General features: G+C 39.3%; 1 protein-coding gene across 10 annotated transcripts in view; it reads right to left on the bottom strand.

The window, feature by feature from the left end:
• CEP295 (centrosomal protein 295) overlaps window positions 1–12,556 on the bottom strand; it is a 55,554-nt gene that overhangs the window by 21,359 nt on the left and 21,639 nt on the right. For 7 of the 10 annotated variants that reach the window (XM_053900198.1, XM_053900197.1, XM_019450082.2 and 4 more), the window contains 7 exons: window positions 10,208–10,391; window positions 9,819–9,986; window positions 7,015–7,236; window positions 2,736–2,828; window positions 2,487–2,590; window positions 743–880; window positions 215–312 (listed from right to left, as the gene is read on the bottom strand). In XM_053900198.1, coding sequence (XP_053756173.1) covers window positions 215–312; window positions 743–880; window positions 2,487–2,590; window positions 2,736–2,828; window positions 7,015–7,236; window positions 9,819–9,986; window positions 10,208–10,391 — 1,007 coding nt within the window. Of the gene's footprint in view, window positions 1–214; window positions 313–742; window positions 897–2,486; window positions 2,591–2,735; window positions 2,829–7,014; window positions 7,237–9,818; window positions 9,987–10,193; window positions 10,392–12,556 lie in introns of those variants that run through there. The other 3 variants (XM_053900202.1, XM_053900203.1, XM_053900204.1) reach the window with 3 other exon arrangements.

Genomic DNA, 12,556 nt, shown 5'->3' with positions numbered 1-12,556 from the left:
CCCAAGTGTTCAATTAACCCAAGTATTAAATTTAACCAACAGCAATTCAGGGTTGGCTATTATGACAAAAAAGGAACAACATTCATATTGACCTCTGAGAAACCTCTACGTTGTAGTTCCAAGAGAATCCCGATTAGATCTTCATATAAACCAAATAATAAATCCTGCAGATGCAGCCACACACTATCACAAGAAACCGTACCCTAGCTAATACCTGTTTTGCTGTAAAAGCTGATGTTGATAGTTACGAATCATCTGCCTGTGATTATCTTCATCAGATTTGACGGCACGTGATGCTGGAGCAGTGCTGACCTAATGAAAGACAAAGCTACTAGTTGAAAGGGAAATCTAGAAACAAGTACTAAAGTACTTTACATAAACTGAAGTTCGATGACTGTAAACTTTCACATAGCTTTATTTTTCATACAAAAGACTGGCACTTCCATTATGAAGAATTGAAGTAACCCACCATTCTCCTTTAGTGCCAAGCCCAAGAGCTCAATGTACACGTTACATATAAATCATGGTCATATACGATGGCACCCTCTAGAAACTGAAAGGTGAAAGCCATCAGGTTTGTGTAAGTATACCTATATCTACACACACACACACATACAGCACTAAAAGAAAAAAAATTACCAAATAAGATTAAAAATGCATTTCACTTTCCCGAATGCTAAGATTGCTCATATTTTCTTATCCCTCAACAATCTATGTAGGGATGAGATTTCCTGCATCTTACCCCAGTCTGTTGAGTTCTTTTTCTTTTTTCTTCTTCCAGCTGAGCCCTGAAGCAATCAGTTTCTAATCGTAACTTCTGTTGTTCAATTTGTTCAAGTAATTCCAACTGCTTTTGCTTCTGCTCTTCGATTTCCATGATCTAAGTAACAAAAATACTACTGATCTATTAACGACAAACTCAACAAAAGTTTACCTGCATTACATTGAAAGGAAACCGATCTCATCACCAAGAGTACCAGCTGTCGAGAAGAAAGTGGTAATGTTTTATCTCTTATTGCCACTGTTTTATCTGTTATGATGCTCGACCAAATTCTGGGCTCGCACCTTTAATTTTCCAGTGTTCTTAGTAAGAAAAATGACTAGAGAAATTAAATACTAAGGCCTCACAAATAATTTGATTTCTTAGGCCCACCCATGAAGGGGTGCAGTTAACTAGAGGCCAAATAAAACATGAGCAACATTCTGTGTCTTTTCTGTCAGGTGTGAAACAGATGAAGACAATGGCAGAGGGGTAACACATAAACTCTAATAATTACACCAACACACCAACACACACACAGAGATCCAAGTAATCAGAACATGCCAGAGGAACCTCGAGCTTCTTGAGGACGGGACTAGTGTGACTGGTTGCCTGCTAAAGAGGGCATCTCGTACAGTCCCTAGAACACACATAACAGATAAATACTTACTGAACAAGTAGAGCAAGGAATGAATGTGAAGTTTTATCAAGAGGAACACTTCCACTAGAGATAATGAAGAATGATCTGGTTTTGAAAATAAAAAATGTCTCAATCTGGTATTTTACCTATTCCTGATCAGGCAGTAGTGGCTACGGCCGAGTTCTTGTCTTCACCTTCCTTTCTTTCCCTCACTCATAGGAGCCACTGAATTTGGACCGTTTATATTTCAGTAGTACCTCTAGAAGTACACTGGCTACATGTGACTATTAAAATGTAAATGAATTAAAATTAAATAAAACTTAAAAATCAGTTCCGCAGTGGCGACAGTCACATGCCAAGCACTCAACAGCCCATGTAGCAGGTACCATACTGGACACAGATATGGAACGTTTCCACAGCAGAGAAAGCTCTATTGGACACTATTGCTTTAGAATATTGATTAGAAAACACTTATCTGAGAAGAAATACTGGCTCATAGCATTCTCACTCCCCAACTGTATTTATATAAAAAACTATGACTATAAACTGGCTTAGTAACAATTAACCACCTTCAAGGTAATTTGTGTTAAAGAAAAAAAAAAAAAATCTTTTATTAAAGCTGATGGGACCAAAATTAATAGTTAAGGAGGTTGAATTTACAATTTTTCTTCTGAAAAAGAGTATTTCAGAAAAACTTTTGAGATTTATAAAGCCTAGCTGAGTATCTAATATTATGACAGGGACTCATTTATTCAACGAACACTTATTGAGCACTTACTATTATGTATAAGGCATTGAACCAGAAACGATGTAAAATGAATTGAATTTTTAAAAAAGACAGTCTCTGTCTTTAAAGAAAAATGGTAAGTTTTACAGGGAAAATAAGATACATACAAAAGTATTAAATACAAAACAATGTAGTAAGGGTTAAATGAATAGTTTATAAGCAGAGATGTAGTCCTTTCTAACAAGGTAGAAGAAACAGTATCAAAAGTAGCCAGATAGTAAGACAAATTTCATTGATCAAACAAAATTATGGTACCTAGCCGAAGAAAGAAACCTCTACAAATAAAAAGTTCAGATTACCTGTTTCTGCCTTGCTGCCTTTCTAATTCTGGCTGCTTCTTCTTGAGGATGAAGTAGAACCGAACTCTGAGCTACAGTTGTGATGGGCTGAGTCTCATTTATTTCTAGGAGAATCCCCAAAACAAAAATTAGTTTCAATAATTTAGAATTTTGACACCAGTATTATTCTCTTTATTCATTTGTCACATATGTAATTGTATTAGACAAAGAATGTTAAGCAAGCTTAATCTGAGGATGTGATAAAAATACCTTGTTCCTTTTCATAGTGGGTATCCAATGAAAGTGGTTTCTCTTCGCTACTAAGTGGTCCAGAGTCAACTGTTAAAGTATCAATTTCAGCAACTGTAAGGATACATTATTATGAATGTATTATCACTGTCAAGCTTAAATCTGAACAAAGTAAAACAAAAAACAAAACAAAAAAAAAAACAACTTGCATTCAGATTAACAATTCAATTTTGGTTCATCTATATGTCTTATTTAGTTAAGATCCAGCCATGTTCCAGATGACCACATATTTTATCCATTAAACTTGAGCCTGATAAAAGAAGACTGATGGGAGATGAAAATTGTGAACCAAAAGGAAAAAATGAAGAACTGGTTAAAAAGGTGTACTGATAGTTCCAAACACAAGAGAAAAGCATAAAAGGGTAGAATAAGCAAGGTACCAAAGTTTAAAAAAGAGAAGCTTAAGGAAAGTCCATTTTTATTTTTATTTAAAGTTTATTTTGAGAGAGAGTGCAAATGGGGAAGAGGCAAAGAGAGGAGGAGAGAAAGAATCTCCAGCAGGCTCTATGCCACCAGCACAGAGCCCAAAGAGGGGTTCAATCCCACAAACTGTGAGATCAGGACCTGAGCTGAAACCCAGAGTCAGACGCTTAACTGACTGAGCCACCCAAGTACCCTCCTTGACATTCTTAGATATCAGGATTTTGGTTATTTATGAAATCAGAGCAGAGAAGGAAGTTAAATCAGTTTTTCTGATCATATCAGGGGAGCCAGGAACGCTGCATCAAGCACTCATTCATTCACTCACTCGCTCATTTAATCAGCGCCTACTTATGTGCTGCATGCTGGGGACACAGTGGCACATTTTAAAAAGGTGGACAGGAGATAAGTGGGCAGACAGAAACATTACATATTCACCTTTCATCTTCAGAAAAAATTATAAAACTAGAAACTGGTAGGTGCTATGTAAGAGAAATAAAGGATTATATAATAGAGTACCATAAGCGAATCTGAATTGGGCTAGGGGCTCAGATGAGATTTGTCTTAGGAAATGACACTTAGGCAGACATCTGAAAGGTAAGGAGGAATCAGCTGGGTAGAGAATGTGGGGATGTCTAAGAATGAATATAAGGTGTAGTCAGACAAGGGGGAGAAAGAAGCAAGATGAAGCTGGAGAAAGCCCACTCATACAGGGCCTTTCAAGAAATTAACTTGGTTCTGACTGAAGATGAATCCCCCTTTTACTGAATTCTGAAATCACATTCTCTCGTACTTTGTTGGCCAGTCCTTTTTACTGCTTTGCTGTCTGCCCTTCTTTAGTTATCTGCTAAATGCTGGAATCCCTCAAATGGTCTCCTAGGTCCTCTTCTCACCAAATTCTTTCCCCTGAAAGAGTTCCCATGGCTTTAAATATCATATATACATCTGACTTTCCAAACTTACCTCTCTTGCTTTCAGCTACTCAATTATTTCAACAAATACTAACAGCATTTTTTTATGTACAAGGCACTTGTCTAAGCCTTGGGGATACAGCAATGAACAAAACCAAGTTCCTACCCTCAATGGAGGTTATACCAGGATTGGAGGACGTGCAGGGTGGACAGAGTGTCAAGGCAAGAAGCAAATAAGCCAAGAAAGTAAATTTATGGTCTAGGAGATGCTGGTAACAGCTATAGAGAGAAAGCAGGGTAGAGGGGATAGGGAGTGAAGGGTAAGGGGAATGCGGGAGAGGAGTAACTTGCCATTTTGTATAGAGTGAACAGAGAAGGCCTTTCTGAGAAAGCCAGGTCTCAGCAAGTATCTGAAGGAAGAGTAAGGCACAGAAATATCCAAGAGCATCCCAGCCAAGACCAGCAATCTGCAAAGACCACGTGAGTCATGTCTGCTGTGTGCACGGAACAGCCAGGAAGACAGTGCGTATGGTGAGTGGTTCAGGAGGGAGGTGTGGCTGGAAAGGAAGTCAAGAGGAAGTAGGGCGAGAGAGGTGGTGGGAGAGAGGTGCGTGCGCAAGCAGATTATGCAAGGCTTTGATGCCACTACAAGCACGTTGGTTTTAACTGCACGAATTGGGTAGTTGTTGGAGGGCCTCCCCGAGAGTAATGACATGAGGTGATTTGTGTTTTAACAGGATGACTCTGGGATTACACCACAGCAGGAAGGTACAAAATCTGAAGACAGAAGACGGTTAGCAGGCTAGTGCAAGAATCCGCACTGGACAAGAAATTTAGCTTAAACTAGGGCAGTAGGTGGTGAGAAGTGGTGGCACTGTGGACAGGTTTTGAGAGTGAGACTAAAAGGATCTGTGACGATTTGGTTGTACGATATAAAAAAGGGAACCAGAAGGACAGGCTTTTTGGCTTCAGCAAGAAAACTTTATTGCCACTTACTGAAATGTGGACCAGTGTAGGAAAAGCAGGTGGTTATTAGAGGGGATATTAAGAGTTCAGTTTTGAAAAAGTTTATGGCGATTACCCAGGAAGATGTCAAATAAGACATTTAAGTAAATGAGTGGGGTTCCAAGGAGAGGTCAAGGCTAGAAACACACACTTCGACGATGGTAACATAAAGTCATGACATTGGCGTTTAGGGAGTGTGAAAAGATTTGAGAAACAAGCTCAGGGGGCAAGGACTCATGGTTGTAGAGATGAGAAGAGCAGCAAAGGAAATTATGAAGGAGGAGCCAGTAAGGTAAGAAGACCAAGAGAAGGTGGTGTCAAGAGGTCAAGTGAAGAAACTATTTCCAGAAGGTTTCCTGTTGTACTTAGGATAAAATCCAAAATCTAGACATGAGCTATAAGTCACTTGGTTCAGAAGCTTGGTAGCAAAATATTTCCATACAAATCCAATCACATTAAAAAAAAATACATAGAAGATAAAGCTCTAAGGAAAAAAACAAATCAAAGAGGAGTTACGTCATCACGATTCATTTGTTAGTACAGACGCTGTTGTGCTTGACTTTTGTAACTTCCGGAAATGTATTTAAAATAACATTTTGTCTACCAAAAAACCCCCTAAATTCTTGAAGAGTAACAAAGAAGCCAAATCTCTGGTGGGAATGTGAAAAAAACACGCAATGCAATATACTCAAAAGCTGTTAACATGTTCATATTCTTTGATTCAGGAATTCAAGAGTTGTCCCTAAGGAAATAAAGATGTGGGCAAAGACTGCTAAAAGGATGCTCTCTACAGCACAAAAAATAACAAGAAAAATTAGAAATACGGTAAATATTTTAACCTTAGCAAGCCGGTTAATTTTGGTTCATCAATTTCTGGACCTAAAATAGACAGCTGACCCTTGAACACCACCACAGTTAGAAGCCAAACCCCCACTTATAACTTCTGACTCCCCCAAAACTTTAAAAAAAATTTTGTTTATTTATTTTTGAGAGAGAGAGACAGACAGACACACACACACACACACACACACACAGTATAAGCAGGGGAGTGGCAGAGAGAAGGACACGCAGAATCCAAAGCAGGCTCTAGGCTCTGAGCTGTCAGCACAGAGCCTGATGTGGGGCTCAAACCCACAAACCATGAGATTATGACCTGAGCCTAAATCAGATGCTGAGCTGACAGAGCCACCCAGGTGCCCCGACTCCCCCAAAACTTAACTACTAATAGCCTACTGATGGCCGGGTGTCTTACCAATAATACCGTCAGCTAACACATATTTTGTATATTATAGATATTACATACTGTATTCTTTTTTTTTTTTTTTTTTTAAGTTTATTCATTTTGAGAAAGTGAGAGACCATGAGCTGGGGAGGGGCAGAGAGAAAGAATCCCAAACAGGCTTTGTGCTGTCGGCACAGAGCCCAACACGGGGCTTGATCCCACAAACCGTGAGATCATGACTTGAACAGAAATCAATAGTTGGACGCTTAACTGACTGACCCACCCAGGTGCCCCTAGATACTATATTCTTAAATACCTAACTTTTTAATTTTTTCTGTACTTTTAGGCTACACGGTTCGTATGTGAGTTTTTTCAAATCATCGTCATCACCAAAAAAATCTTCTAATATGTTTATGGAAAAATCCACACATAATTGGGCCCACGTAGTTCAAACGTGTTCTGTGCCAGGGTCAACCATATATAAACAATACTACCATGTTAGTGTGTATGGAAGGAGATTCACTAAGGTTTTTAACAGTTACTGCCTTGAAGTAGCAGCATCATGGGCTTTAAAGCATTTTCTTCCTTTGACCAATTATTCTTTGATTTTTCAGGTATCATATTTTTGAACAACTTAAAAAGGGTCTGTGTGCTACAAAATCAGACTCTTGGAGAGAATCACCTTGTTCCTGCCCAGAGGATAATGTTCTATCTTCGTCAGCAATTGCTCCTGATTCGACTGTTGGGGCTTTACTCTCAGTCTCACTAGCAGTGGTAATCACTTCGTTTTCGTCTTCAGACGTGGACTGAATCGTCCAGAGAGATTTTTGGCTTCGGATCTTATTTAATAGTTTTTTAAAAAGAATTTTTGAAGGAACCTGGTGGGTCTTCATTGATAAGGAAGCTAAAAGAAAAGAAAAACACTTATTCAGCATCTGTTATATACCAAGCAAATTATTCTACCATTATACTTAGTACCTGCCACACTCACTAGTTATAATAAAAGCACTTTATTATTCTCTACATTTATAAATTAGCAGCATATACAATGCTATTTGGCCCCCATCACAATTTTATAGCCAGGAAGAATTTTCAATTTAAATTCAAACAAAGACACCAAAATTCGACTATTTTCCAACAATATGCATGCAACACAAATTTCAAACTTAAAAATGTTTTCAGGAAGATGTTTTTCTGTTTGCTAAACGATGACAGAATGCATACCGTTTAATTAACTTGTGGACGATTAGCATTCAAAATATGTTCTATAAGGTTTTATACTCTATTCTAGAGACGAGACCCAAATATGGGACGCTCGGCGCAGAGCCGACGACATAAGGCTCGATCCCATGACCCTGTGATTATGACCTAAGCCAAAATCAAGAGCTGGACATTCAACCACCTGAGCCAAAAAGCTGCCCAGGCCCTGTACTTCCTAGTAGGCTACAGAGGAAAAGAGAACTAGCTAGAACCTTAAAAGACAATCAGGTGCTCCCAAATTATCCCCGGTACGATCGGGAAAATTTCGCTCAACTACCTTCATAAAGAGATCCCTTCAGTCAAAAACAAGATTCTTATTTCCCCAAACATCCTTCCATATGGGTTAACAGGACAACACCAAAACTCAGTATAGTAAAAACAACTCTCTAAGGGGACAGAACTGTGTTGCAAATACATAGTTCTCTGGCTTAATCAAGGAATAAAATTAAAGCAATCTACTGAAGTCAAAAACTGGCAAACTATGGTTTTGTCTGACATAGTTTTAAAAAAATGTTATAATATGGGACGCCTGGGTGGCTCAGTCGGTTGAGCATCTGACTTCGGCTCAGGTCATGATCTCATGGTCTGTGAGTTCGAGCCCCGCATCGGGCTCCGTGCTGACAGCTCGGAGCCTGGAGCCTGCTGTGGATTCTGTGTCTCCCTCTCTTTCTCTGCCTCTCCCCAGCTCGCTCTGTCTCTCTCTCTCTCTCCCTCCCTCAAAAATAAATAAAAACATTAAAAAAATGTTCTAATTTTAACTTACAAACAATAAAGTACACAAAACCCAAGTGTACAGCTGAAAACATTTTATATATATCTACGTAATACAATCCAGATCATGATGTAGAACATTACCAACACCTATAAGGCTCCTTCATACTCCTTCCCAGTCAAGACACCCCTAAAGATAACCACTGTTCTAACCTTGAAACCAGATTAGTTCTGTTTACTTTAACTTCGTATAAATATAGAATTATACTTAGGTATTCTTTTCTGTCTGGCTGCTTTTACTCACCATTAGTTTGTGATTCACTCATATTTAAGAAATTAAATCTGTGGCCAATATTTAAAAATAAGGATTTTTAAACCAATGAGATTCCTAGATGCTTTCGAAAAATCAAGAGAGTTGGCAACATCAAGCGAGCAATTCCAAATGGGAACTGCAGGAGCTGAAAAGTAAGTGTTCCTTTGGATACGGCAAGAATTACAATTCTGACAAACTAGAGATCTGAATAGTACTCCCAATTAAAAAACTGAAAGAGCTGGATGAAACAGTAAAAATATCTTCCTCAAGGCACGGCTGATCTGGTTAAGAAAATCAAAGATTCTGCAGTGGCCAGAAATGAAGTGTAAGCAGGAATTCTGGAAGGCAAGTGAGCCCTGAACCCATCTTCTCATGTTTATGAGACACCACAGTCACCGTACTGTTCAGAGGGCAGTGTGGGCACAGGGGACAGGGATAGAGCCTACAACTTAATAAGAGTCTCACCCAGCAATCTAACAGGGGACCCACATAAAGTTGGAACGCCGAAGGGCTACCTAACCAGTGTGGGATAAAGATGATAAGAAAGCTTGAGTGGTTTTGAACAAAGGTATGGAGGGAAAAAAGAGATCAAAATAAAGAGAACTTGGTCTCTAAAGAGATGTGAAGTAAGGGGGGCAGTGTTACACGTAAGTCGCACCGGGCTGGCTTAGATAACCACAGACTGTGGGACCATTCACTAACGTTGAGGAAGACAACGTTTCAGTAGACAAGGGAGGATAGATTTATCATCAGACAGGGAGTTTTAAGTAACTGTGAGACAGCCAAGTGACAAAGTTAAGAATGGTGGAGACAGAGGGGAAGTTTAGAAGAGAGGCTGAAATTTGTGCTGCTCATCATGATACACGAACTATTTACTAGTTTTTTCCTATTAACAGAGTAGAAACTCTGTGGTGACTTGATGAAAGTCTAAAAATAATGCTGAGTTTTCAAATGAACTTAGAGTTGGGTATCTAACTTAAATAATCTAATAACCTCTGTACATGTGAACAAAATGACTTTCCTCCCACATACATGAAAAGGATCGTTAATGATGGAAATCTAAAAACATGGTTTCCTTCTTCCGTCACTCCCATCAGTATTAGTTATTTGTTTGCACAAAAATTAGACCAGACTTTCCTACTGGCAAATTACTAGCATTTTTTCCTATGAAATATTGTAATATTCAGCCCAGGAGTGTTTACCGTCTGCTTCACTAGAACATATTATTTCGGCTTCTGTCATTGGAATGTTTTCAGTTTCTGCTAAATTTTCTTGTTCCATTGAGAGGTCCAGTTCTTCATCTTGGATCGGATCAGTCACAGTAGGCAAAGGTTCTGGTTCAAGGCGTAAAATCAGGTTTCCTTTTACCTCTCAATAAAGAAATAGAGAGATAATGTTTCCTTTCTGAAATGACCAAGAAAAACTTGAGCATATAATTTAAAGGCCATCATGGTTTCCAAGTCTAACCCCTGAGAGCTTCTTTCAACCTGAGAAGTCATTTCAAAATAACGACTGCTTCAACAATACAAATGTATTTTCCCACCCAAACACTTCTAAAAGCATTGTTGAAAGCATACTGAAAGGGTCTTACTCCTGTCTGCGTCATACAGGTCTTCAAAGGCGAATTCCAGCTCCCTCTGCCGGTCTTCTTTCATCTCACTGCGCTTGTACGCAAGTTCAACTAGCTGCGGGGGCATCTGTGCCACAGTCTGTCTCCTGCGTGCCAGGTCGTCTTGCTGCAGCTGTTTGAGTTCTTTCATTACTTTCTCCTGAGTCTTCGAGAACGGAGAGACTTAATCAACAACAGTGGAGGCACAGACCTTAGACAGGACCGTTCACAGGAAGGGCCAAGTGGAGAAGTCACAAGGAACAGGGACTGGGGTTCCCTCCCCACCCCCCTCCTGTGTTCTACCACAAAAAGTCATTAGTTCTTCACTCCAAAAAAGTTTACTGGAAGCCAGATACCATGCTCGATGCTAGAACACAACCTCACTCCTAGACTAGAGGAGTCTCATAGAATAGTCTCAGAGAAGCACCAAGACCCAGAGTGACTGGCTTAACAGATATTTCGTGTTACTTCACACTCCTGTGAATCCCCATGATGAAACAGGATCTATCTATAGGTCTTTAAGCCTAAGAAGGTAGGCTAATATGAAAGTTTAAGCAGGATGTTTCAGTGAGGTTATCTAACTGAATTTTAGTGGTGTAAGATAGTAAGGGAGGATAAGGGAAGACCTCTCATCCCTTGAGTTGAGGATTAAGGCAGATAAAAGTGGGTGGAGGAGTACACATAAGAAATAATTACTGCAGCACAGAGGTATAGAGAGGAAGGCATGGGGCATTTGGAGAAAATACACTGCTATAGGTAATGGACAGACAGGGTACCGAGGGCAAGGATGGTTAAGGGAAAAAGATAATATTGGAGAGGTATGCAGGGGCCAAATACTATTTACAACAGACACTAGCAGGAAATGAGATCCCAGGACACAATGGGGTCTGCAGCAAAAAGGTTCACACAGGGAAAAGGAAATCCTCTACCAGTGGTTTTGATGATTGCAGGTTTTGATGACCATTCTCATGTAAGAGACACTGAGCCTACAAAAAGGCAGAGAGAGAGCCGTGTAACAGTGTTCGCCAAGTGGTGATAGACACAACGCTACTTATTCTTTTAATTTTTTTTAATGTTGATTTATTTTTGAGACAGAGAGACAGAAAGCAAGCAAAGGAAGGGCAGAGAGAGAGGGAGACACAGAATCCGAAGCATGATTCAGACTCTGAGCTCTCAGCACAGAGCCCGATGTGGGGCTCGAATTCACAAATCGCGAGATCATGACCTGAGCTCAAGTCGGACACCTAACCAACTGAGCCACCCAGGGGCCCCACAACACTACTCGTTCTTATTATATCAAGTTTTATGACTCATTTTTTTTATATTAGGATTCAAACAATCCCATTAAATTTAACTTCAAAGTTCTTTGAATATACTATTTCTAGCTCAGCGCGAGTCCGGCATATTATTCTACTAGAATCATTTATATTAACATCTTCCATCGCCACTGACATTTGCTGTGAGCTTATGAAATTCCAGGCACAATTCTAAGGGCTTATTAAACTCATGTAATCTTCAAAACAGACAATGAAACAATTCAGAGATGTTAGGTAATTTGCCTGAGGTCAGCCAGCCAAGCAGTGAAGAGAAGAAATTCCAGGCAGACTGTGGAGTCTACCTTCTTAACCACTAAACATTACTGATTTGTGGAACAATGTGTTCAGTTTGATTGTCTTTCACATTTTTTTTCTATCAGTTTAAGTCTTAGTATGAGAACTATTGGTAATAATTCAGGTAATCAGTTATTTTAGTCATAATTTACTCCCAGCTTATAAAAACCTAAAAATTTAACTGAGAAGGTCGTATATGAATCAGTTAAAACTATAGCAATGAATTTTAAGGCTTTTATTTCTTTTTAATGTTTATTTACTTATTTTGAGAGGGAGAGAGAGTGTGCACAAGCAAGTTGGGGAGGGGCAGAGGGGGAGAGAGAGAATCCCTAGCAGGTTCTGCGCTGTCAGCGCAGGGCTGAACACGGGACTCAATCTCACAAACTGTGAGATCGTGATCTGAACCAATATCAAGAGTCCAACGCTTAACTAACTGAGCCACCCAGTGGTCCCACTTTAAGGCTTTTAATTCCTACAGAAGCACTTAAAAACTCATTCTTCACATGAGTGTTTAAAACATCCAAATGCATTAGTCAAATACATAAAATAAAATCATTTGACTTCTAAAATGAATTGTTTTCTGCTATGTTCCAAGGATAAGGATAAGGATAAACACTGAACGATAATAAGCATGACAGAAGTAAAGCTAAACTCATAAAGCCAGGCTTCATTATACATATTTTAGAGCTCTGTGACACTTTTTCAAAGCTCCCTGATAGGA

The sequence above is a fragment of the Panthera pardus genome, unplaced genomic scaffold (genome assembly GCF_024362965.1).
Source record: "Panthera pardus isolate Hobbes unplaced genomic scaffold, ASM2436296v1 HiC_scaffold_12, whole genome shotgun sequence".
In the NCBI taxonomy this organism is placed as follows: domain Eukaryota; kingdom Metazoa; phylum Chordata; class Mammalia; order Carnivora; family Felidae; genus Panthera; species Panthera pardus.
This window is presented reverse-complemented; position numbering and strand designations above follow the sequence as displayed.